Genomic DNA, 26,329 nt, shown 5'->3' with positions numbered 1-26,329 from the left:
TCATTTACAAAAAATGGAGGCCACTGTGCTCATTGGGACCTTCAAAGCATCAGAATTTTTTTTGTATCCCTCCCCAGATTTGTGCCTCAGGACAATCCTGTCTCGCAGGTCTACAGACAGTTCTTTTGACTTCATGCTTGGTGTTTGTGCTCTGACATGCACACTCAACTGTGGGACCTTATATAGACAGGTGTGTGCCTTTCCAAATCATGTCCAATCAACTGAATTTACTGCAGGTGGACTCCAATTAAGCTGTAGAAAGATCTCAAGGATGATCAGTCGAAAAAAGATGCACCTGAGCTCAATTTTGAGCTTCATGGCAAAGGCTGTGAATACTTATGTAAATGTGATTTCTGAGATTTCTATTTTTAAAAAATTCAAAAAAAGTTTTAAAAAAAAGTTTTGTGTAGAATTTTTAGATAAGAGATTAAATTAATACAATTTGGAATGAGGCTGTAACATAACAAAATGTGGAAAAAGTGAAGCGTTGTGCATACTTTCCGGATGCACTGTATTTATATATACCGTATTTTCCGCACTATAAGGCGCACCGGGTTATAGGGTGCACCCCGAAAAAATAGTTTTTGGTCCTATTTTTGAGATACATAAGACGCACCCGATTATAAGGCGCTACAATGGGAACGTGGACAAAACAGTCAGATAGTTCAGTCCAACTTATTACCCCCTTAATATTCCCAAAGCTTGCAAAGACGCAAATACGTGTCGAGAACACGTGCGGATGCTGTGTCCGTACGATGTCACTCAAATGCATCGTTCCATCATTCAGAAGGTTAAAGTCTTGGGATTCAAGAAATGCCAACCATTCCCTAGTTTATATTTTCTTTTTCACTCGCAACTTTACTGTGCATATGACAATAAACACTTGGAATTGAGTTTAATTTAAAAATAGACACTCTATTCCATCCATTATCTGCACCGCTTATCACAGAAAAATCTAGTTCAGTCTGAAACAAGATATATAGCCGGAGTAGCTCACCGAAGTCGTTGTGTTCATGATAATGTGCAGCCGTGGTCCTCTTATATCCGTGAATGTAGTAAATCCAGAATAAAATATTTACAAATACAGTATAGTAAAAAATGCTTTCTGTATGCCGTCAGCCACGTGCTATACAAATTCATCTTTTTCGGCCAAATGCAGGCTTTGTTCAGCCGTGAAAGCCAATGCCAGCCTGTAAATGATAAAAAGGATCCGCCTCTTGACCTCCGAATAACTTTAGCCAATAGTGATCGATTCAACTGATGATTGACGCATCTTTTTTGGCCAATTGCAGGCTTTGTTTTGCCGTTTAAGCCAATGCTAGCCTGTAAATGATAAAAAGGATCCGCCCCTAGACCTCCGAATAACTTTGGCCAATAGTGATCGATTCAAATGACGATTGACACATTGGTTAGCCAATGAAACGCCGGTAAATAAATCTCAGCATACACCGCGGACTACTTGATGTTCGGGGGAAAACTAGTTGGCGGCTGCAAATTAGTTGCAAGACTTTGCGAACTAATATTGATCAATAAATAAGGCGCACTGTATTATAAGGCGCATGGTCAGCTTTAAAAAAAAATAAAGGCTTAAATGTCTATTCTTAACACATCGTGCCTTATAGTGCGGAAAATACGGTATATATATATATATATATATATATATATATATATATATATGCGCGGCAAGTCATGGGAACCTCCTGCGTGGGTTCAAATCCAGCTCCAGACTTCCTGTGCGGAGTTTGTATATTCTCCCACTGCTTGCGTGGGTTTCCTCCGGGCACTCCGGTTTCCTCCCACATTCCAAAAACATGCATTTCAGGTGAATTGGCCAGTCCAAATTGTCCCTAGGTGTGAATGAGCGAGTGAGATGTCTGTCCCCCCGTGTATATCTATATATATATATCTATATATCTATATATATATATATATATATATATATGTATATATATATATATATATATATATTTTTTTTAAAGCATTTTTGAAGGGGCGTCGCTACTTCGTGGTTCCACGTTCGCAGGTTCAGAGCTTTGCAGGTCAAAAAAATAATAATAAAATAAAATAATAAAAAAATATATATATTATTTTATTTTTATTTTTTCAAGCATTTTGGAAGGGGCGTCGCTACTTCGCGGATTTTCAATTTTTGGGGGTGGTTTTGGTCCCCATTAACCGCAATAACTAAATAATAATACTTTCATCATCACGGATTCAAAAGACACGCTTCTTACTTTTAGGTTTGATAAATAATATTTTTGTTGTAGATTCATCTTTTTTTTGTTGCGAATATCAAATATATGATACATTGGATTTCATTCGAGATTTATTGTCTTATGAAATCGCTGTACCAAATGCTGCCCTGGCAACAGAGTTCATAGATTTGGAGAAATTAGCTGATTACACTGCATACCACTTTGCACCATTTAATGAAAAGATATACGTTTTTAGAAAATATGACTTAACTGGTGTGCTCTTGAATTCGAGTGTTTAAAATGACACATTATGAACGGCAGAAATTGTGCTCATTTATGCATGAGTTTACATTTTGACAAACACTAAATATATTTGATATTTGGACTGAGGTTTGTGGGGGCTATCTGTATGAGCAAGGCCTAGCTGGCTCCGGACTTTGGACGCAGAATTAAATGTGATTCTATGCAATTTTAACATGTTCGTTCTATGTTGCCACTTTGTGCATGTGATTGGCAAGATATTTGTGTGTGTTTAGCCCCTGCCAAGCGGATACAATGTAAATATGTGAAAAAAACATGTGGTGAAATGCAGAGCTGGGGATTAAGATGGAAACTGCATGAGTGCTGTTGTGCCTACAAGCCAATCAAACTTAAGGACCTCTTACACAAATCTCCTGATTATTTTTTTTTTAACATTATATTGGTGTTTTGATGGGTATGTCATGTTGGATGAAGGCGTCTACCAAACATGTAACCATAGCTATAACTTAAAGTAGTTGAGGTATTCCCCACAGTGTTTTGAGAAAAGTTCATGCTTTGTTATTGTTAATGGTCGACTAAATTGATAAAATCATGTTTAAGTTTAGTGACATTTACAGACTAGACATTGTTTCCCACATTGCTTTATAGTTAAGGCTACACCTGCTACCTTAACTGGCTAATGTCTATTCTTAAAACATCGTACCAAGAGTAAAAGGTTTAATATTGAACACTAAATTGTCCATCCATCCACCCATCTTCTACCGCTTTGTCCCTTTCGGGGTCACGGGTGGGAGGGCTGGAGCCTATCCCATTTACCTCGGGCGTAAGGCAGGGTACACCCTGGTTGAGTCGCCACCTCATCACATGGCTAACACAAACAGACAAACAACCATTCACACTGCGACATTGAATTGTACCTGAGTAAATGAATACATATGATGATTCATAAAATCAATTCTTACATTATCTCAATGAGTTGGGTTCCATTCTTAAAACAAGTTGATGTGAGTCTTGAAACAAGTAAAAAATATCCTTAAGCTGAGTTGTTAATATGCCTCTAGGCTATCTCTTCGACAATTTAAGATACATTTGCTTACAATTACTTGAATAATATAAGTTAGTTGGCACAATATTAATTTTCTTGAAACAAGTGATAGTATCTTAACTATCTTCAGCCTGAATAAGTAAATAAGTCCCAAAAAATTGTGATCAGATAAATACACTGAATTCAAGTAAATTACACTAGTCCATACTTTCAATTTTTGCAGTGAACATGAGACCATTGGCATAATTTGTAAATATGAAGTCATTAAAATATTGCCTTTACCAAAAAATTTTAGCATGAAAAAGTTAGCATTTAGCCGTTAGCATCACTTTTTAAAATGTACCTGTTAGCATAACTCATTAACATGAGGCCATTAGCATAAGTTGTAAATATGAAGTCGTTAAAATGTAGCCAAAATTACCAAAAAATTTTACTATGAAGAAGTTAGCATTGCCGACAGTGTTTACAGCTAGCTTGCGCTAATACTTGGGCTGGCTGTGCCAGCCTAACCCATTGCTGGCAGTGTTTACAGCTAGCTTGAGCGAATACTTGGGCTGGCTTAGCCAGCCCAACTTGTCACCAACAGTTTTTACTGCTAGCATTAGTAAGCATAGCATCAACCTCTCATCGCTAATACTTGGGCTGGCAACTGATCACCAACAGTGTTTACAGCTAGCTTGCGCTAATGTTGTGGCTGGCTATGCCAGCCCAACACTTTGCTAGCGGCGCACATAGTTAGCATCCTCTCGCTAGCATCCACTCTTTGGAATTCACCATTTACCCATGGTTAAAGGAAATTTGGGTCGGGCCACCCTGGACAGTCCCTGCTTACTATGACTACCGTCTGGAAAAGCCCTCGTTTCCATGACTACCCATAGAAATGAATGGGCCCATGTATTACGGATGGGAGAATTTCAAAACCCATTATTCCGGATGGGGACTCCTATCGCTGTGAATAGACACACAACAAGAGTCCCGGTCGGGCCGAAATTTTTGATATATGAATCGATGGGGTATTCTAAAAGCTCTGGGAGGAGTTCCCCGTTAAAAGTCGGCGGAAGAAGATAGATATAATAATAATATCTCGGAGGATTATAATAGTTGCAAGCACAACTACATTGCCCTGTGCTTACAGCACTTGGCAATGTAATCGTGCCTTGCTGAAGCAATCAAAACTAATTACCTGATCTTAAACCAACATGCGGGCAAGGAACAACTCAAAACCTCAGCGTGAGGAAAAAGAGAAACCTTGAGATGGGACCTCACAAGTGGTAATCCCCCTTTCAGGATGACCAGGGTGAATTAGATTTAGCATTACAGTACACAAACATAGTAAACACTAGGTAACATGTTGAAAATTTGTCCGGAAAGTGCATGACAGCAACGACGCCCCCAGCCTGTAAATTAGTCCAGAAAGTCTATGACGGCCACGACGCAGCTTCCCATCTCTGCCAGCTGGTCAATGCAGGCGTTGACATGCTTCAGGTCAAACGCTGGTCCACTGACTCATCTCAAATCGTCCTTCTCCTTCGTATCACCACCAGCCAGGCAGTCGGAAAAAGACAGGACAGTACAGAATATGAGGTGGGCATCAATCATAAGCTTTGGAAAAGAAGTGTGTCTTAAGCCTTGATTTAAAAACTTCCATTGAGGTTGCAGATCTTATCTCCGGAGGCAGGGCATTCAATAGCACCGAGGCCCGGATGGAGAACGCTCTCAAGCCTGCAGACTTCTTGGCTCTCGGAGTCACAAGTAAACCGGCATTTTCCGAGAGGAGACTCCGTGCAGGAACATAGGGGGAAATCAAATCAGATAAGAGGGTGCAAGTCCATGCAAACATTTGTATGTTAATAAGAGAACCTTAAAGTCACATCTTAAGTGGACTGGGAGCCAGTGTAAGTTGGCCAATACAGGAGTAATATGCTCAAACTTTTTCGTCTTAGTCAAAAGTCTAGCTGCCGCATTCTGAACCTAGACATGGGGAGACCAGAAAGCAATACATTACAGCAGGGGTCGGGAACCTATGGCTCACGAGCCATATATGGCTCTTTCTATGAGTATCTGTGGCTCAGAGACAAATTTGATTGCATGCAAAATTTCTCCATCTTGCTTAAAACTTGAGTTGTCTATCCTATTCTGATACACGCAAAGCCAAACCAAAGCTAAATAACAGGATATTACTTTGCAGTATATATAGGGCACGTTTTTCACTACAATTTACAGTCAAGTAACACACAAAAAAAGGGGGAAAAAAAACTCGTTTTGGTTTTACAACGCTAAAGAATCCTTTATATAAAAGTTCACTATATAATCTGTGTTCAGTGTTCAGATACCTTATGATGAATCCACAGAACTGTAAATACGCTAAAACACCGGAAGAGAACTTAGTCATTTGATTGGGTGAGTGGGAGGGATGGGTGGAGCTATGCAAAAAGTGCAAGCACTCCCTCCCATCTCTCGCCCTACGCTGTCTGCGCCAAAAGTGAGCTCATCAGGCTCCCTATTTGCAGAATGTTGTGACGTTTTTACACAATAACTGCTTGCATCTGGTTTTGAAACCAATATATATGAAAAAAAGGGTCAAAAGGAGTTTAACCGATCTTGAGTAATTGCAAGAAAGAGACAAGTGGTATGTTTGTTGATTTTGGGACAGGGGCTCTGGCATTATTCTCTTTTCATAATTTTTATCAAATCATCAAAAATAAATGTGCTGAAGACTAAGCTTTTGTCTGGGGTGCGGGTTTAGCAATTTAGTACATTTGTCTCATAATATATGGCGTGGCTCTTTCCCAAAATAAAATTAATATTTTTTGCTTTTATGGCTCTTTGAGTCAAAAAGGTTCCCGACCCCTGCATTACAGTCATCAAGCCGAGAAGTAATAAAAGCATGAATTAAAACCTCTGCATCTGATTTGGACAGCATCAAACGAATCTTCGCAATATTACGGAGGTGGTAGAAAACTATTCTAGTAATATTTTTCACGTGTGACTGAAACGACGGATTAGGATCAAATATAACACCTAGATTTTTGACCCGAGTCACTATGGGTGATATTACATTTGTCTAGGTTCAGGGCAGTGTTTGAAAAAAAAACTCACAACAGTGAGCTGGACCAATAATCGACATTTCAGTTTTTTTCTCGGTTAAGGCGCAAAAAAATAAGTGACATCCATCTTTGAATCTCAGTAAGGCAAGCCTCCAGATTTTGAAAATTTAACTGTCCAGTTGTCTCCAGTGGCACATACAGTTGAGTGCCATCTGCATAGAAATGGAAACTAAGATTATACTTGCAGATAATGTCACCAAGTGGTGTTCCACAGGGGACATCAGAGTGTTTAGAGGTCAGATTGCCTTAGTTAACACGTTGCATCCTGTCTGACAGGTCGGACCTAAAACACCAGAGTACAGTTCCTGAGATACCAATGCATTCCAGACGAACAAGCAATATGTTGTGGTCGACAGTATCAAAAGCAGCACTGAGATCCAGTAGCAGTAACATTGATGAGGCACCGGAATATATTGCTAAAAGGAGATCATTGGTTACTTTAGCCAGGGCTGTCTCAGAAGAGTGATTTGCCCTAAATGCTGACTGGCCAGTTCAAAAGAGGGTATTTTCTGACACAAAGTCATTTAGCTGCTGTGCAACGACCTTTTCAAGTAAAAATGGCAGATTTGACACTGGCCTATAATTACCTAGGCTTTCTGGATCAAGGTTAGGTTGCTTAAGCAAGGGTTTAATGACGGCAGACTTGAAAGCTAAAGGAATAATACCCAAGGATAGCGATATATTAATAATATTTTAAACTGATGGTCCTAAGATCCCAAACAGATCCTTCACCAATGAAACTGGAAACGGATCAAGCAGGCAAGTAGTTTGTTTGGCCCTACTAACCATCTGTGTTAGACTATCAAAGGACAAATCATTGAAACTGGAGAATGTTTCTAAACAACCGCCGACACATTCCTTTCTTAACACCTCCACATTTTTGAGGTAGGATGAGGTTGTAGAGCGTACATTTAAAATTTCATTCCTAATGAGTTGAATATTTCTATTAAAACATTCCATAAAGTCATCAGCAGAATAAGTAGAGCTATTTGGGTTAAGTTGTTGTCTGGAAGGTTTCGCAATTGTGACAAACAAAAATTTCAGATTACTCTTATGTATAACGATAATCTTAGAGAAAAACGATGCTTTAGCTGAGGCAAGAGCTACTTTATATTTCAGCAAGCTGTCACACCAGGCCAGTCGGAAGACCTCCAGCTTTGTAGTGCGTCAATTTCGTTTAAGTTTCCTGCAACCTTGTTTGAGTGACCTGGTTTCTTCAGTAAACCAAGGTGTATGCTTCTTAGGTCGAAATGTATGCCTTAGGGGCGCCACAGAAACAAGAACATTAACCAAAGCAGTATTAAAGTTGTTTGTGAGTGAGTCAACAGACCCAGTGTACGAAGGGAAGGCTGCAGTTACCGTAGGTAATAGTTCTTTTAAAGTTAATCCCATTGCAGGGCGGATATTGCGACTGCTAAAACCTAAATTTTCCTTATTACTGTAAACATTGAACAGCACCTCTCACTTAACAAGATCGTGATCAGAGATGGCATTAGGATAAGGTAACACTGTAACATTTGAGGCTACTACGCCCCGGGTCAGAACAAGATCTAGAGTGTTCCCATCTTTATGAGTGGGCACATCAACTATTTGATTGAAACCAAATGTATCAATCAGTGACTTAAAAGAATTTGCAAGTGAATTTGATTTTATGTGAACATTAAAATCACCAATAATTACAACATTGTCCGCATAAGTTACTAACAGTTCCGAAAATTCATCCAAAAAATTTAAGTATGGTCAGGGTGGGCGATACACAACAACTACATAAATTGGTGTTGACATAAAAGACCTCATAACAAGTGCTTAAAACGTTTTAATAACAGTAGGGGTACCAGGAGTAAATTTCAACTTACTTTCCGACAAAGTTAGAGGGAGAAGCCTCATTTAACACTACAAACTCATTTGGTTTTAACCAGGTCTCACAAGGGCCAACAAGTTTATGATTGTTTTCATTAATAAGGTCGTTGACAAGTAAAGCTTTGGAGGCTAGTGATCTAATATTCAGAAGGCCAAGCTTCAGCACTGTGGACTGAGCTGAGCACTTTCCCGAGTTTTGAACCTTATGGTTACCTTGGTGGTAACCTCCACAGGATTATACTGCCAGTCCTGCGTCTTGTGCTTTGCATGGCGGCAGATGCGGCCCGAATTCCATACCACAGGAATATTGTTGACAGGTGGAGTAGCAGGATGACTAGTGGTAGAAAATAATGTTATTTCTTCTCCCTCCTCACCTAACAAGGGAAAATCAGAGGTAAGAAGCACAGAAGAAGATGCTATTGAACACAGTACAGTTCAGGGTGTGTGGTGCAGGCAATGGAACGCTCTAAACTACAAAAACTATGTGAATCTAGCATAGCGCTAGTTAGCCCTAGCAATACAGACTCCACACCCGTGATCACAGGTTCACTCAGGTTCATCACCTGTGACCTGGCCTGCACTAGTGTACCCTGTCATGGAAGGCTTAAACAGTAATATATTTTTAGAAAGAGTGAGAGCACCTTCCCAGTTAGGGTGAAGGCCGTTTCTCCTAAGCAGGTCAGGTCGGCCCCAGAAAGCAGGCCAGTTATCCACATACCTAAATCCCTGCTGACAACAGAAACTTGCCAGCCACCGGTTTAGTGAGACTAGTCTGCTAAACCTCTCATCATTGCCTCTCGCAGGCAAGGGGCCAGAGACAATTACAGATGCAGAGTCATCTTTCTGGCGAGATTACAGGTCCTAGCAATATTTTCCTTTGTAATCTCAGATTGCCTCATTTTAGTATCATTAGAGCCGACGTGAATGACTATATCGGTGTAGCTAGCCCTGTCCTGGTGTCTAGATTTGCATGTCAGCTCCCTCAAATTAGCCTCAATGTCGGGTGCTCTGGCCCCAGATATACACATAATTGTGGCTGGGGTGCTAATCTTTATGTTACGGGTGATGGAGTCACCTATAACTAGGGTGCGGGCTCCAGTAGACCGGGGTGGAGTGGGACTAGCTAGGGGGCTGAACTTATTATGTGACTGGATTGGCTAACCTCGATTAGCATGCCGTTTAGGGCTAATGCTAACCGGACTAGCAGGTTCGCTACAACCCACGCTAGCAGTGGTGTCCGCGGCACCTAACATTTTCCTTTTAAACTGCTCTAGCTCAGGGACACGTCCCTCTAGAAGGGCTATTTTGTGTCTGTCTGTCCGTCAATCTTTGTATATGTCTGTCAATCTATGTGCCTGTCCATCCGTCCGTCCGTCTGTCCGTCTGTCCATCTGTCTTTCTATCTGTCTGTCTTTCTATCTGTCTGTCTAGCAGCCAGCCAGCCAGCCAGCCAGCCAGCCAGTCTATCCATCTATCTACATACACATATGGAGCACTTATAAACTTAAATAAAATATTTTACCTCAAAAGTGCTAAATGTTGGTCTTTTTGGTCAAATATTTTTTCAGTACAAATTGCTTGGACAAAAAAAAAAGGGAACATTTTGGACGGAACTCAGAAATGGAAAGGGAAATCTTTGTGTCATTTTAAGCCCGAGACAAAATGATTGCGGAGTGTCTTTGCTGTGATAGTGTGATTCTTAGCTCCTACAGTTTTTTTAAACTATTTTAGGGGATTGGCCTAAATGTGAGCGTATATCAGACCTGGGCACTCCGGTCCTGGAGGGGCATACGTCCTGCCAGATTTTGAAGTTTGCTCTTCTTTAACTCAGGTGATACAAATTATAACCTCGTTAGCAAGCTAGCAAGTGCTCGTTAACGATACTGGTGATTGGAATCCCCTGTATTGGATCAGAGAAACCTCAAAAATCATGCAGAACATATGGCCCTCCAGGACCGGAGTGCCCAGGTCTGGCGTACATTGACGTTGGTGAATTTTTCATCTGCGTTAACAAACGCATTTTGTAGAATACGATCGCACTTTATTGTTTGAATAAACACGTTATATAGACTAGGATCTCCCAATTGTTATGATTAGCTCACTTTATTTTTTAAAATAGCGTATTATATAGAATACGATCGCTTTTGTCGGAAGTGTACATTTACAATTGTAACTTTTGCATCCGCGTTGACGGACGCAATTTGTAGAATACAATAGCGCTTTATTGTTTAAATAAACGCGTTATATTGACAAGGATCTCCCAATTGTTATAATTAGCTCGCTTTATTGTTTTAATAAGCGTTTTATATAGAATACGATCGCTTTTGTTGGAAGCGCAGCAGAATGCGCGTTCACGCGAAGGGGGGGAGGAATTTGCACAGGAGTCGGATTTGGGCACAACAACTGCCGCCTACTTAATGAGTGCCCGCCGGTGGCGTTTTTTCGGCAATGCAGCTACCATTGGAAATACATCCAGCCGTTGAAAATGAACGGAAGCCGATTTAATGACTGTCTCCAGTGGCGTTTTTGCGGCAATGCAGCTACCATTGGAAATACAATGAGCCGTTGGATATGAACAGCCACCGATTTAATGAGTGCCCTCCGGTGGCGTTTTTGGGAGAATGCAACTACCATTGGAAATACTTCGTGCCGTTGGAAATGAACCGCCGCCGATTTAATGAGTGCTCTCCGGTGGCGTTTTGGGGGCAATGAAGCCACCATTGGAAATATGTCAAGCTGTTCGAAATGAACAGCCGCCGATTTAATGAGTGCCCTCCGGTGGCGTTCTTGCGGCAATTTAGCTACCATTGGAAATACATCGAGCTGTTCGAAATGAACAGCCCCCGATTTAATGAGTGCCCTCCGGTGGCGTTCATGCGGCAATGCACTTACCATTGGAAATACATCGAGCCGTTGGAAATGAACGGCCGCCGATTTAATGAGTGCCCACCGGTGGCGTTTTTGCGGCAATTAAGTCACCATTGGAAATACGTCAAGCTGTTCGAAATGAACAGCTGCCGATTTAATGAGTTCCCTCCGGTGGCGTTTTTGCGGCAATGCAGCTACCATTGGAAATACATCCAGCCGTTGAAAATGAACGGAAGCCGATTTAATGACTGTCTCCGGTGGCGTTTTTGCGGCAATGCAGCTACCATTGGAAATACAATGAGCCGTTGGATATGAACAGCCACCGATTTAATGAATGCCCTCCGGTGGCGTCTTTGGGGCAATGCAACTACCATTGGAAATACTTCGTGCCGTTGGAAATGAACGGCCGCCGAATAAATGTGTGCCCTCGGTGGCGTTTTTGAGGAAATGCAGCTACCAATGGAAATACAATGAGCTGTTGGAAATGAACGTCCGCCGATTTAATGAGTGCCCTCCGGTGGCATTCTTGCAGCAATGCACTTAGCATTGGAAATACATCGAGCCGTTGGAAATGAATAGCCGCCGATTTAATGAGATCCCTCCGGTCGCTTTTTGCGGCAATGCAACAACCATTGGAAATACATCAAGCTGTTGGAAATGAACGGCAGCCGATTTAATGAATGTCTCCGCTTGCGTTTTTGCAGCAATGCAGCTACCATTGGAAATACAATGAATCATTGGAAATGAACGGTCACCAATTTAATGAGTTCCCTCCAGTAGCGTTTTTGGGGCAATGCAGCACCCATTGGAACTACATCGAGCCGTTGGAAATGAACGGCAGCCGATTTAATGAGTGTCTCCGGTTGCGTTTTTGCAGCAATGCAGCTACCATTGGAAATACAATGAGCAGTTGGAAATGAACGGCCGCCTATTTAATGAATGCCCTCGATGGCGTTTTTGCAGCAAGGCAGCTACCATTGGAAATACATCCGCCCATTGGAAATGAACAGCCGCCGATTTAATGAGTACCCTCCGGTGGCGTTTTTGCAGCAATGCAGCTACCATTGGAAATACATCAAGCCGTTCGAAATGAACAGCCGCAGATTTAATGAGCGCCCAGGTGGCGTATTTGCGGCAATGCAACTACCATTGGAACTACATCCAGCCGTTGGAAATGAACGGCCGCCGATTAAAAGGTGTGCCCTCCAGTGGCATTTTTGCGGCAATGCAGCTACCGTTGGAAATACATCCAGCCATTCGAAATGAACGGCCGCTGATTTAATGAGTGCCCTCCGGTGGCGTTTTTGCGGCAATGCAGCTAAAATACATCCAGCTGTTCGAAATGAACAGCCGCCGATTTAATGAGTGCCCTCCGGTGGCATTCTTGCAGCAATGCACTTAGCATTGGAAATACATCGAGCCGTTGGAAATGAACGGCCGCCGATTTAATGAGATCCCTCAGGTCGCTTTTTGCGGCAATGCAACTACCATTGGAAATAGAATAGAATAGAATAGAACATACCTTTATTGTCATTGCTACAAATGGGCTAACAAATACATCAAGCTGTTGGAAATGAACAGCAGCCGATTTAATGAGTGTCTCCGGTTGCGTTTTTGCAGCAATGCAGCTACCATTGGAAATACAATGAGTCATTGGAAATGAACGGTCGCCAATTTAACGAGTTCCCTCCAGTGGCGTTTTTGGGGCAATGCAGCACCCATTGGAACTACATCGAGCCGTTGGAAATGAACGGCAGCCGATTTAATGAGTGTCTCCGGTTGCGTGTTTGCAGCAATGCAGCTACCATTGGAAATACAATGAGAAGTTGGAAATGAACGGCCGCCTATTTAATGAATGCCCTCGATGGCGTTTTTGCAGCAAGGCAGCTACCATTGGAAATACATCCGCCCATTGGAAATGAACAGCCGCCGATTTAATGAGTACCCTCCGGTGGCGTTTTTGCAGCAATGCAGCTACCATTGGAAATACATCAAGCCGTTCGAAATGAACAGCGCCCAGGTGGCGTTTTTGCGGCAATGCAACTACCATTGGAAATACATCCAGCCGTTGGAAATGAACGGCAACCGATTTAATGTGTCCCCTCAGTTGGCGTTTTTGTGGCAATGCATCTACCATTGGAAAGACATTGAGCCGTTGGAAATTAACGGCCACCGATTTAATGAGTGCCCTGCGGTGGCATTTTTGCGGCAATGCAGCTACCATTGGAAATACATCCAGCCGTTGGAAATGAACAGCCGCCGATTTAATGAGTGCCCTCCGGTGGCATTTTTGCGGTGTTGTGGAAAATAGACTTGCATTTGTAGAATAGAGTTGCTTACATTTAGAAATGTAGAAAGACTTGCTTACATTGCTTACAGTAGTGAGGGAATGTTGACATCATTCGAGAAGATCCTTGGCAAGACAGTTGAGTTTCCCTAAAAGGGCATGAGACCTGCAAGGCCCTTCTTCAAGGACTCTCTGAGCAAACTGAGGCGAACAACATGTCCTAATAAGGGTACGACAGCATCTTCCTTGTTGATTACTGAGGACTAGGGCCGCTTATGGGTTGTACTCAAACTGAAGCTATAAAAGCATTGTTATGTCTGGAGTTCTCTGAGTTCTTTTGGGATGACGAAATAAAAGGCTCCCCCTCATGGCTGGTTTCCGATGTACTTAATTCAATCACGAAAGAAGACTTAAAAGATTATCGAACCTACATTTTCTCCTACAGCGGCAATGAAGCTAGCATTGGTAATACATCCAGCCGTTCGAAATGAACGGCTGCCGATTTAACGAATGCCCTCCGGTGGCGTTTTTGCGGCAATGCAGCTACCATTGGAAATACATCCAGCCGTTCGAAATGAATGGCCGCTGACTTAAAGAGTGCCCTCCAGTGGCGTTGTTGGGGCAATGCAGCTACCATTGAAAATACATTGAGCCGTTGGAAATGAACGGCCACCGATTTAATGAGTTCCCTCCGGTGGCGTTTTTGCGGCAATGCAGCTACCCATCGGAAATACATTGAATTGTTGGAAATGAACGCCTGCCAATTCAATGAGTGCCCTCCGGTGGCGTTTTTGCGGCAATTCAGCCAGCATTGGAAATACATCGAGCCATTCAAAATGAAGGGCCGCCGATTTAATGACTGCCCCCCGGTGGCGTTTTAGCGGCAATGCAGCTACCATTGGAAATACATCGAACCTTTGGAAATGAAAGGCGGCCGATTTAATGAGTGCCCTCTGGTGGCGTTTTTGCGGCAATGCAGCTACCATTGGAAAAACATTGAGCCGTTGGAAATGAACGGCCGCCAATTTAATGAATGCCCTCGGTGGCGTTTTTGCGGGAATGCAGCTAACATTGGAAATACATTCAGCCGTTGGAAATGAAGGCCCACCGATTTAATGAGAACCCTCCGGTGGCGTTTTTGCGGCAATGCAGCTACCATTGAAAATACATCCAGCCAATCGAAATGAACGGCTGCCGATTTAATGAATGCCCTTCGGTGGCGTTTTTGCCGCAATGCATCTACCATTGGAAATACATCCAGCTGTTCGAAATGAATGGCCGCTGACCTAAAGAGTGCCCTCCGGTGGCGTTGTTGGGGCAATGCAGATACCATTGGAAATACATCCAGCCGTTCGAAATGAATGGCCGCTGACTTAAAGAGTGCCCTCCAGTGGCGTTGTTGGGGAAATGCAGCTACCATTGAAAATACATTGAGCCGTTGGAAATGAACGGCCGCCAATTTAATGAGTTCCCTCCGGTGGCGTTTTTGCGGCAATGCTGCTACGATTGGGAATACATTGAATTGTTGGAAATGAACGCCTGCCAATTCAATGAGTGCCCTCGGTGGCGTTTTTGCAGCAATTCAGCCACCATAAGAAATATATCCAGCCATTCAAAATGAACGGCCGCCAATTTAATGAGTGCCCCTCGGTGGCGTTTTTTGCGGCAATGCAGCTACCGTTGGAAACACATTGAGCCGTTGGAAATGAACGGCTGCCAATTTAGAAATGCCCTTGGTGGCTTTTTTGCGGCAATGCAGCTAACATTGGAAATACATTCAGCCGTTGGAAATGAACGGCCACCGATTTATGAGTGCCCTCCGGTGGCGTTTTTGCGGCAATGCAGCTAGCATTGGAAATCCATCCAGCCGTTCGAAATGAACGGCCGCCGATTTAATGAGAACCCTCCGGTGGCGTTTTTGCGGCAATGCAGCTACCATTGAAAATACATCCAGCCGTTCGAAATGAATGGCATCTGACTTAAAGAGTGCCCTCCGGTGGCATTGTTGGGGCAATGCAGCTACCATTGAAAATACATTGAGCCGTTGGTAATGAACAGCCGCCGATTTAATGAGTGCACTCAGTTGGGGATTTTCGGCACTGCAACTGCCATTGGAAATACATTGAGCCGTTGGAAATTAACGGCCACCGATTTAATGAATGCCCTCCGGTGGCATTTTTGCAGCAATGCAGCTACCATTGGAAATACATCCAGCCGTTTGAAACCGAACAGCCGCCTATTTAATGAGTGCCCTCCGATGGCGTTTTTGCGGCAATACAGCTACCATTGGAAATACATCCAGCTGTTGGAAATTAACGGCCGACGATTTAATGAGTGCCCTCCGGTGGCGTTTTTGCGGCAATGAAGCTACCATTAAAAAATACATTGAGCCGTTGGAAATGAACGGCCGCCGACTTATGAGCTCCCTCAGGTGGCGTTTTAGCGGCAATGCAGCTACCATTGGAAAAACATCCAGCCATTCGAAATGAAGGGCCACCGATTTAATGAGTTCCCTCAGTTGGCGTTTTTGCGGCAATGCAGCTACCATTGGAAATACATTCAGCCGTTGGAAATTAACGGCCACCGATTTAATGAGTTCCCTCCGGTGGCGTTTTTGCGGCAATGCAGCTACCATTGGAAGTACATCCCGCCGCTCAAAATGATCGCCCGCCGATTTAATGAGTGCCCTCCGGTGGCGTTTTGCGGCAATGCAGCTACCATTGGAAATACATCCTGCCGTTGGAAGTGAACAACCGCTGATTTAATGAGTGCCCTTAGGTGGTGTTTTTGCGGCAATGCAGCTACGACTGGAAGTACATCCCGCCGTTCGAAATGAACAACCGCCGATTTAATGAGTGCAATCCGGTGGCGTTTTGCGGCATTGCAGCTACCATTGGAATTGCATCCAGCCATTGGAAATGAACAACCTCAAATTTAATGAGTGCCCTCCGGTGGCATTTTGCGGCAATGCAGCTACCAACTGAAATACATCCAGCCGTTCGAAATGAACGGCAGTCAATTGAATGAGTGCCCCCCGGTGGCGTTTTTGTGGCAATGCAGCTACCATTGGAAATTCATTGAGTCGTTGGAAATAAACGGCCGCCGTTTTAATGAGTTCCCTCCGGTGGCGTTTTTGCGGCAATGCAGATACCATTGGAAATACATTGAATTGTTGGAAATGAACGCCTGCCTATTTAATGAGTGCCCTCGGTGGCGTTTTTGCGGCAATTCAGCCACCATTGGAAATACATTGAGCCGTTCTAAATGAACGGCGACCGATTTAATGAGTGCCCTCAGGTGGCGTCTTTGCGGCAATGCAGCTACCATTGGAAACACATTGAGCCGTTCTAAATGAACGGCGACCGATTTAATGAGTGCCCTCGGGTGGCGTCTTTGCGGCAATGCAGCTACCATTGGAAATACATCAGGCCATTCGAAATGAACGGCCGCCAATTTAATGAGTGCCCTCGGTTTGCGTTTTTGCGGCAATGCAGCTACCATTGGAAATACATTGAGCTGTTGGAAATTAACGGCCACCGATTTAATGAATGCCCTCCGGTGGCGTTTTTGCGGCAATGCAGCTACCATTGGAAGTACATCCCGCCGCTCGAAATGATCGCCCGCCGATTTAATGAGTGCCCTCCGGTGGCGTTTTTGCGGCAATGCAGCTACCATTGGAAATAGATCCTGCCGTTGGAAATAAACAACCGCCGATTTAATGAGTGCCCTTAGGTGGCGTTTTTGCGGCTATGCAGCTACCATTGGAAGTACATCCCGCCGTTCGAAATGAACAACCGCCGATTTAATGAGTGCAATCCGGTGGCGTTTTGCAGCAATGCAGCTACCATTGGAATTGCATCCAGCCATTGGAAATGAACAACCTCCAATTTAATGAGTGCCCTCCGGTGGCATTTTGCGGCAATGCAGCTACCAACTGAAATACATCCAGCCGTTCGAAATGAACGGCAGCCAATTGAATGAGTGCCCCCCGGTGGCGTTTTTGTGGCAATGCAGCTACCATTGGAAATACATTGAGTCGTTGGAAATGACCGGCCGCCGATTTAATGAGTTCCCTCCGGTGGCGTTTTTGCGGCAATGCAGATACCATTGGAAATACATTGAATTGTTGAAATGAACGCCTGCCTATTTAATGAGTGCCCTCGGTGGCGTTTTTGCGGCAATTATGCCACCATTGGAAATACATCCAGCCATTCAAAATAAACGGCCGCCGATTTAATGAGTGCCCCCCGGTGGCGTTGTTGCTGCAATGCAGCTACCATTGGAAACACATTGAGCCGTTCGAAAAGAACGGCGACCGATTTAATGAGTGCCCTGAGGTGGCGTCTTTGCGGCAATGCAGCTACCATTGGAAATACATCCAGCCATTCGAAATGAACGGCCGCCAATTTAATGAGTGCCCTCAGTTTGCGTTTTTGCAGCAATGCAGCTACCATTGGAAATACATTGAGCCGTTGGAAATTACCGGCCACCGATTTAATGAGTTCCCTCCGGTGGCGTTTTTGCGGCAATGCTGCTACGATTGGGAATACATTGAATTGTTGGAAATGAACGCCTGCCAATTCAATGAGTGCCCTCGGTGGCGTTTTTGCAGCAATTCAGCCACCATAAGAAATATATCCAGCCATTCAAAATGAACGGCCGCCAATTTAATGAGTGCCCCTCGGTGGCGTTTTTTGCGGCAATGCAGCTACCGTTGGAAACACATTGAGCCGTTGGAAATGAACGGCTGCCAATTTAGAAATGCCCTTGGTGGCGTTTTTGCGGCAATGCAGCTAACATTGGAAATACATTCAGCCGTTGGAAATGAACGGCCACCGATTTATGAGTGCCCTCCGGTGGCGTTTTTGCGGCAATGCAGCTAGCATTGGAAATCCATCCAGCCGTTCGAAATGAACGGCCGCCGATTTAATGAGAACCCTCCGGTGGCGTTTTTGCGGCAATGCAGCTACCATTGAAAATACATCCAGCCGTTCGAAATGAATGGCATCTGACTTAAAGAGTGCCCTCCGGTGGCATTGTTGGGGCAATGCAGCTACCATTGAAAATACATTGAGCCGTTGGTAATGAACAGCCGCCAATTTAATGAGTGCACTCAGTTGGGGATTTTCGGCACTGCAACTGCCATTGGAAATACATTGAGCCGTTGGAAATTAACGGCCACCGATTTAATGAATGCCCTCCGGTGGCATTTTTGCAGCAATGCAGCTACCATTGGAAATACATCCAGCCGTTTGAAACCGAACAGCCGCCTATTTAATGAGTGCCCTCCGATGGCGTTTTTGCGGAAATACAGCTACCATTGGAAATACATCCAGCTGTTGGAAATTAACGGCCGACGATTTAATGAGTGCCCTCCGGTGGCGTTTTTGCGGCAATGAAGCTACCATTAAAAAATACATTGAGCCGTTGGAAATGAACGGCCGCCGACTTATGAGCTCCCTCAGGTGGCGTTTTAGCGGCAATGCAGCTACCATTGGAAAAACATCCAGCCATTCGAAATGAAGGGCCACCGATTTAATGAGTTCCCTCAGTTGGCGTTTTTGCGGCAATGCAGCTACCATTGGAAATACATTCAGCCGTTGGAAATTAACGGCCACCGATTTAATGAGTTCCCTCCGGTGGCGTTTTTGCGGCAATGCAGCTACCATTGGAAGTACATCCCGCCGCTCAAAATGATCGCCCGCCCATTTAATGAGTGCCCTCCGGTGGCGTTTTGCGGCAATGCAGCTACCATTGGAAATACATCCTGCCGTTGGAAGTGAACAACCGCTGATTTAATGAGTGCCCTTAGGTGGTGTTTTTGCGGCAATGCAGCTACGACTGGAAGTACATCCCGCCGTTCGAAATGAACAACCGCCGATTTAATGAGTGCAATCCGGTGGCGTTTTGCGGCATTGCAGCTACCATTGGAATTGCATCCAGCCATTGGAAATGAACAACCTCAAATTTAATGAGTGCCCTCCGGTGGCATTTTGCGGCAATGCAGCTACCAACTGAAATACATCCAGCCGTTCGAAATGAACGGCAGTCAATTGAATGAGTGCCCCCCGGTGGCGTTTTTGTGGCAATGCAGCTACCATTGGAAATTCATTGAGTCGTTGGAAATAAACGGCCGCCGATTTAATGAGTTCCCTCCGGTGGCGTTTTTGCGGCAATGCAGATACCATTGGAAATACATTGAATTGTTGAAATGAACGCCTGCCTATTTAATGAGTGCCCTCGGTGGCGTTTTTGCGGCAATTATGCCACCATTGGAAATACATCCAGCCATTCAAAATAAACGGCCGCCGATTTAATGAGTGCCCCCCGGTGGCGTTGTTGCTGCAATGCAGCTACCATTGGAAACACATTGAGCCGTTCGAAAAGAACGGCGACCGATTTAATGAGTGCCCTGAGGTGGCGTCTTTGCGGCAATGCAGCTACCATTGGAAATACATCCAGCCATTCGAAATGAACGGCCGCCAATTTAATGAGTGCCCTCAGTTTGCGTTTTTGCAGCAATGCAGCTACCATTGGAAATACATTGAGCCGTTGGAAATTACCGGCCACCGATTTAATGAGTGCACTCCGGTGAAGTTTTTGCGGCAATGCAGCTACCATTGGAAGTACATCCCGCCGCTTGAAATGAACGCCCGCCGATTTAATGAGCTCCCTCCGGTGGCGTTTTGGCGGCAATGCAGCTACCATTGGAAGTACATCCCGCCGTTCGAAATGAACAACCGCCGATTTAATGAGTGCCCTCCGGTGGCATTAAGCGGCAATGCAGCTACCAACTGAAATACCTCCAGCCGTTTAAATGAACGGCAGCCAATTGAATGAGAGCCCCCTGGTGGCATTTTTGTGGCAATGCAGCTACCATTGGAAACACATTGAGCCGTTCGAAAAGAAAGGCGACCGATTTAATGAGTGCCCTCAGGTGGCGTCTTTGCGGCAATGCAGCTACCATGGAAATACATCCAGCCATTCGAAATGAACGGCCACCAATTTAATGAGTGCCCTCAGTTTGCGTTTTTGCGGCAATGCAGCTACCCTTGGAAATACATTGAGCCGTTGGAAATCAACGGCCACCGATTTAATGAGTGCCCTCCGGTGGCGTTTTTGCGGCAATGCAGCTACCATTGGAAGTACATCCCGCCGCTTGAAATGAACGCCCGCCGATTTAATGAGTGCCCTCCGGTGGCGTTTTTGCGGCAATGCAGCTACCATTGGAAGTACATCCCGCCGTTCGAAATGAACAACCGCCGATTTAATGAGTGCCCTCCGGTGGCATTATGCGGCAATGCAGCTACCAACTGAAATACCTCCAGCCGTTCGGAATGAACGGCAGCCAATTGAATGAGTGCCCCCTGGTGGCATTTTTGTGGCAATGCAGTTACCATTGGAAATACATTGAGCCGTTGGAAATGAACGCCCACCGATTTAATGACTGCTCTCTGGTGGCGTTTTTGCGGCAATGCAGCTACCATTGGAAATACATCCAGCCATTGGAAATGAACAACCTCCAATTTAATGAGTGCCCTCCGGTGGCATTTTGCGGCAATGCAGCTACCAACTGAAATACATCCAGCCGTTCGAAATGAACGGCAGCCAATTGAATGAGTGCCCCCCGGTGGCGTTTTTGTGGCAATGCAGCTACCATTGGAAATACATTGAGTCGTTGGAAATGACCTGCCGCCGATTTAATGAGTTCCCTCCGGTGGCGTTTTTGCGGCAATGCAGATACCATTGGAAATACATTGAATTGTTGGAAATGAACGCCTGCCTATTTAATGAGTGCCCTCAGTGGCGTTTTTGCGGCAATTCAGCCACCATTGGAAATACATCCAGCCATTCAAAATAAACGGCCGCCGATTTAATGAGTGTCCCCCGGTGGCGTCTTTGCGGCAATGCAGCTACCATTGGAAATACATCCAGCCATTCGAAATGAACGGCCGCCAATTTAATGAGTGCCCTCAGTTTGCGTTTTTGCAGCAATGCAGCTACCATTGGAAATACATTGAGCCGTTGGAAATTACCGGCCACCGATTTAATGAGTGCCCTCCGGTGAAGTTTTTGCGGCAATGCAGCTACCATTGGAAGTACATCCCGCTGCTTGAAATGAACGCCCGCCGATTTAATGAGTGCCCTCCGGTGGCGTTTTTGCGGCAATGCAGCTACCATTGGAAGTACATCCCGCCGTTCGAAATGAACAACCGCCGATTTAATGAGTGCCCTCCGGTGGCATTAAGCGGCAATGCAGCTATCAACTGAAATACCTCCAGCCGTTTAAATGAACGGCAGCCAATTGAATGAGAGCCCCCTGGTGGCATTTTTGTGGCAATGCAGCTACCATTGGAAACACATTGAGCCGTTCGAAAAGAAAGGCGACCGATTTAATGAGTGCCCTCCGGTGAAGTTTTTGCGGCAATGCAGCTACCATTGGAAATACATCCCGCCGCTTGAAATGAACGCCCGCCGATTTAATGAGTGCCCTCCGGTGGCGTTTTTGCGGCAATGCAGCTAGCACTGGAAGTACATCACGCCGTTCGAAATGAACAACCGCCGATTTAATGAGTGCCCTCCGGTGGCATTAAGCGGCAATGCAGCTACCAACTGAAATACCTCGAGCCGTTCGAAATGAACGGCAGCCAATTGAATGAGAGCCCCCTGGTGGCATTTTTGTGGCAAAGCAGCTACCATTGGAAATACATTGAGCCGTTGGAAATGAACGCCCACCGATTTAATGAGTGCTCTCTGGTGGCGTTTTTGCGCTAATGCAGCTACCATTGGAAATACATCCAGCCGCTCGAAATGAATATAGCCGCTGACCTAAAGAGTGCCCTCCGGTGGCGTTGTTGGGGCAATGCTGCTACCATTGGAAATACATTGAGCCGTTGGAAATGAACGGCCGAGAATTTAATAGATGCCCTCGGTGGCGTTTTTGCGGCAATGCAGCTAACATTGGAAATACATTGAGCCGTTGGAAATGAACGGCCGCCAATTTAATAGATGCCCTCGGTGGCGTTTTTGCGGCAATGCAGCTAACATTGGAAATACATTCAGCTTTTGGAAATGAATGCCCACCGATTTATTGAGAACCCTCCGGTGGCGTTTTTGCGGCAATGCAGCTACCATTGGAAACACATCCAGCCATTCAAAATGAACTGCCGCCGATTTAATGAGTGCCCCCGGTGGCGTTTTTGCGGCAATGCAGCTACCATTGGAAATACATCCAGCCGTTTGAAATGAACGGCTGCCGATTTAATAGTGCCTCCGGTGGTGTTTTTGTTGCAATGCAGCTACCATTGGAAATATATCGAGCCTTTGGAAATGAAAGGCGGCCGATTTAATGAGTGCCCTCCGGTGGCGTTTTTGCGGCAATGCAGCTACCATTGGAAATACATTGAGCCGTTGGAAATGAACGGCCGCCGATTTAATGAGTGCCCCCCGGTGGCCTTGTTGCGGCAATGCAGCTATCATTGGAAACACATTGAGCCGTTGGAAATCAATGACAGCCAATTAAATAAATGCCCTCCGTTGCGTTTTTGCGGCAATTCAGCTACCATTGGAAATACATCCAGCCGTCGGAAATGAACAACCGTCGATTTAATGAGTACCCTCAGGTGGCGTTTTTGCGGCAATGCAGCTACCATTGGAAATACATCCAGCCGTTGGAAATGAACAACCGCCGATTTAATGAGTGCCCTCAGGTGGCGTTTTTGCGGCAATGCAGCTACCATTGGAAGTACATCCCGCCGTTCGAAATGAACAACCGCCGATTTAATGAGTGCCCTCCGGTGGCATTTTGCGGCAATGCAGCTACCAACTGATATACCTCCAGCCGTTCGAAATGAACGGCAGCCAATTGAATGAGTGCCCCCAGTGAAGTTTTTGTGGCAATGCAGCTACCATTGGAAATACATTGAACCGTTGGAAATGAACGCCCACTCATTTAATGAGTGCTCTCCGGTGGCATTTTTGCAGCAATGCAGCTACCATTGGAAATACATCCAGCCGTTTGAAACCGAACAGCCGCCTATTTAATGAGTGCCCTCCGGTGGCATTTTTGTGGCAATGCAGCTACCATTGAAAATACATTGAGCTGTTGGAAATGAACGTCTGCCGACTTATGAGCTCCCTCAGGTAGCGTTTTTGCGGCAATGTAGCTACCATCTGAAATACATCCAGCCATTCGAAATGAACGTCTACCGATTTAATGGGTCCCCTTAGTTGGCGTTTTTGGGGCAATGCAGCTACCATTGGAAATACATTGAGCCGTTGGAAATGAACGCCCACCGATTTAATGAGTGCTCTCTGGTGGCGTTTTTGCGGCAATGCAGCTACCATTGGAAGTAAATCCCGCCGTTCGAAATGAACAACCGCCGATTTAATGAGTGCCCTCCGGTGGCATTAAGCGGCAATGCAGCTACCAACTGAAATACCTCCAGCCGTTCGAAATGAACGGCAGCCAATTGAATGAGAGCCCCCTGGTGGCATTTTTGTGGCAATGCAGCTACCATTGGAAATACATTGAGCCGTTGGAAATGAACGCCCACCGATTTAATGAGTGCTCTCTGGTGGCGTTTTTGCGCTAATGCAGCTACTATTGGAAATACATTCAGCCGTTCGAAAGGAACGGCTGCCGATTTAATGATTAATCTCCGGTGGTGTTTTTGCGGCAATGCAGCTACCATTGGAAATACATCCAGCCGCTCGAAATGAATAGCCGCTGACCTAAAGAGTGCCCTCCGGTGGCGTTGTTGGGGCAATGCTGCTACCATTGGAAATATATCTAACCTTTGGAAATGAAAGGCGGCCGATTTAATCAGTGCCCTCCGGTGGCATTTTTGCGGCAATGCAGCTACCATTGGAAATACATTGAGCCGTTGGAAATGAACGGCCGCCAATTTAATAGATGCCCTCGTTGGCGTTTTTGCGGCAATGCAGCTAACATTGGAAATACATTCAGCTTTTGGAAATGAATGCCCACCGATTTAATGAGAACCCTCCGGTGGCGTTTTTGAGGCAATGCAGCTACCATTGGAAACACATCCAGCCATTCAAAATGAACTGCCGCCGATTTAATGAGTGCCCCCGGTGGCGTTTTTGCGGCAATGCAGCTACCATTGGAAATACATCCAGCCGTTTAAAATGAACGACTGCCGATTTAATAGTGCCTCCGGTGGTGTTTTTGTTGCAATGCAGCTACCATTGAAAATATATCGAGCCTTTGGAAATGAAAGGCGGCCGATTTAATGAGTGCCCTCCGGTGGCGTTTTTGCGGCAATGCAGCTACCATTGGAAATACATTGAGCCGTTGGAAATGAACGGCCGCCGATTTAATGAGTGCCCCCCGGTGGCCTTGTTGCGGCAATGCAGCTATCATTGGAAACACATTGAGCCGTTGGAAATCAATGACAGCCAATTAAATAAATGCCCTCCGTTGCGTTTTTGCTGCAATGCAGCTACCATTGGAAATACATCCAGCCTTTCGAAATGAACGGCCGCCAATTTAATGAGTGCCCTCCGGTTGCGTTTTTGCGGCAATTCAGCTACCATTGGAAATACATCCAGCCGTCGGAAATGAACAACCGTCGATTTAATGAGTACCCTCAGGTGGCGTTTTTGCGGCAATGCAGCTACCATTGGAAATACATCCAGCCGTTGGAAATGAACAACCGCCAATTTAATGAGTGCCCTCAGGTGGCGTTTTTGCGGCAATGCAGCTACCATTGGAAGTACATCCCGCCGTTCGAAATGAACAACCGCCGATTTAAGAGTGCCCTCCGGTGGCATTTTGCGGCAATGCAGCTAACAACTGATATACCTCCAGCCGTTCGAAATGAACGGCAGCCAATTGAATGAGTGCCCCCCGGTGAAGTTTTTGTGGCAATGCAGCTACCATTGGAAATACATTGAACCGTTGGAAATGAACGCCCACTGATTTAATGAGTGCTCTCCGGTGGCATTTTTGCAGCAATGCAGCTACCATTGGAAATACATCCAGCCGTTTGAAACCGAACAGCCGCCTATTTAATGAGTGCCCTCCGATGGCGTTTTTGCGGCGATGCAGCTACCATTGAAAATACATTGAGCCGTAGGAAATGAACGTCTGCCGACTTATTAGCTCCCTCAGGTGGCGTTTTTGCGGCAATGTAGCTACCATCTGAAATACATCCAGCCATTCAAAATGACCGGCCGCCGATTTAATGAGTTCCCTCCGGTGGCGTTTTTGCGGCAATGCAGATACCATTGGAAATACATTGAATTGTTGGAAATGAACGCCTGCCTATTTAATGAGTGCCCCTGGTGGCGTTTTTGCGGCAATTCAGCCACCATTGGAAATACATCCAGCCATTCAAAATAAACGGCCGCCGATTTAATGAGTGCCCCCCGGTGGCGTTGTTGCGGCAATGCAGCTACCATTGGAAACACATTGAGCCGTTCGAAAAGAATGGCGACCGATTTAATGAGTGCCCTCAGGTGGCGTCTTTGCGGCAATGCAGCTACCATTGGAAATACATCCAGCCATTCGAAATGAACGGCCGCCAATTTAATGAGTGCCCTCAGTTTGCGTTTTTGCGGCAATGCAGCTACCATTGGAAATACAATGAGCCGTTGGAAATTAACGGCCACCGATTTAATGAGTGCCCTCCGGTGGCGTTTTTGCGGCAATGCAGCTACCATTGGAAGTACATCCCGCCGT

General features: G+C 45.2%; 1 protein-coding gene and 1 pseudogene across 3 annotated transcripts in view; both read right to left on the bottom strand.

Moving 5' to 3' along the window:
* Positions 1-26,329, bottom strand: part of LOC148345681 (uncharacterized) — a 50,750-nt gene that overhangs the window by 5,579 nt on the left and 18,842 nt on the right. For all 3 annotated transcript variants that reach the window (XM_088325856.1, XM_088325858.1, XM_088325857.1), the window contains exon 2: positions 8,682-8,842. In XM_088325856.1, the coding sequence (XP_088181982.1) occupies positions 8,682-8,842 (161 nt within the window). The remainder of the gene's footprint in view (positions 1-8,681; positions 8,843-26,329) is intronic.
* Positions 5,479-8,669, bottom strand: LOC148345682 (uncharacterized; annotated as a pseudogene).

This window comes from Urocampus carinirostris, unplaced genomic scaffold, assembly GCF_059441175.1.
Source record: "Urocampus carinirostris isolate Australia breed hairy pipefish unplaced genomic scaffold, RoL_Ucar_1.0 HiC_scaffold_34, whole genome shotgun sequence".
In the NCBI taxonomy this organism is placed as follows: Eukaryota; Metazoa; Chordata; class Actinopteri; order Syngnathiformes; family Syngnathidae; genus Urocampus; species Urocampus carinirostris.
This window is presented reverse-complemented; position numbering and strand designations above follow the sequence as displayed.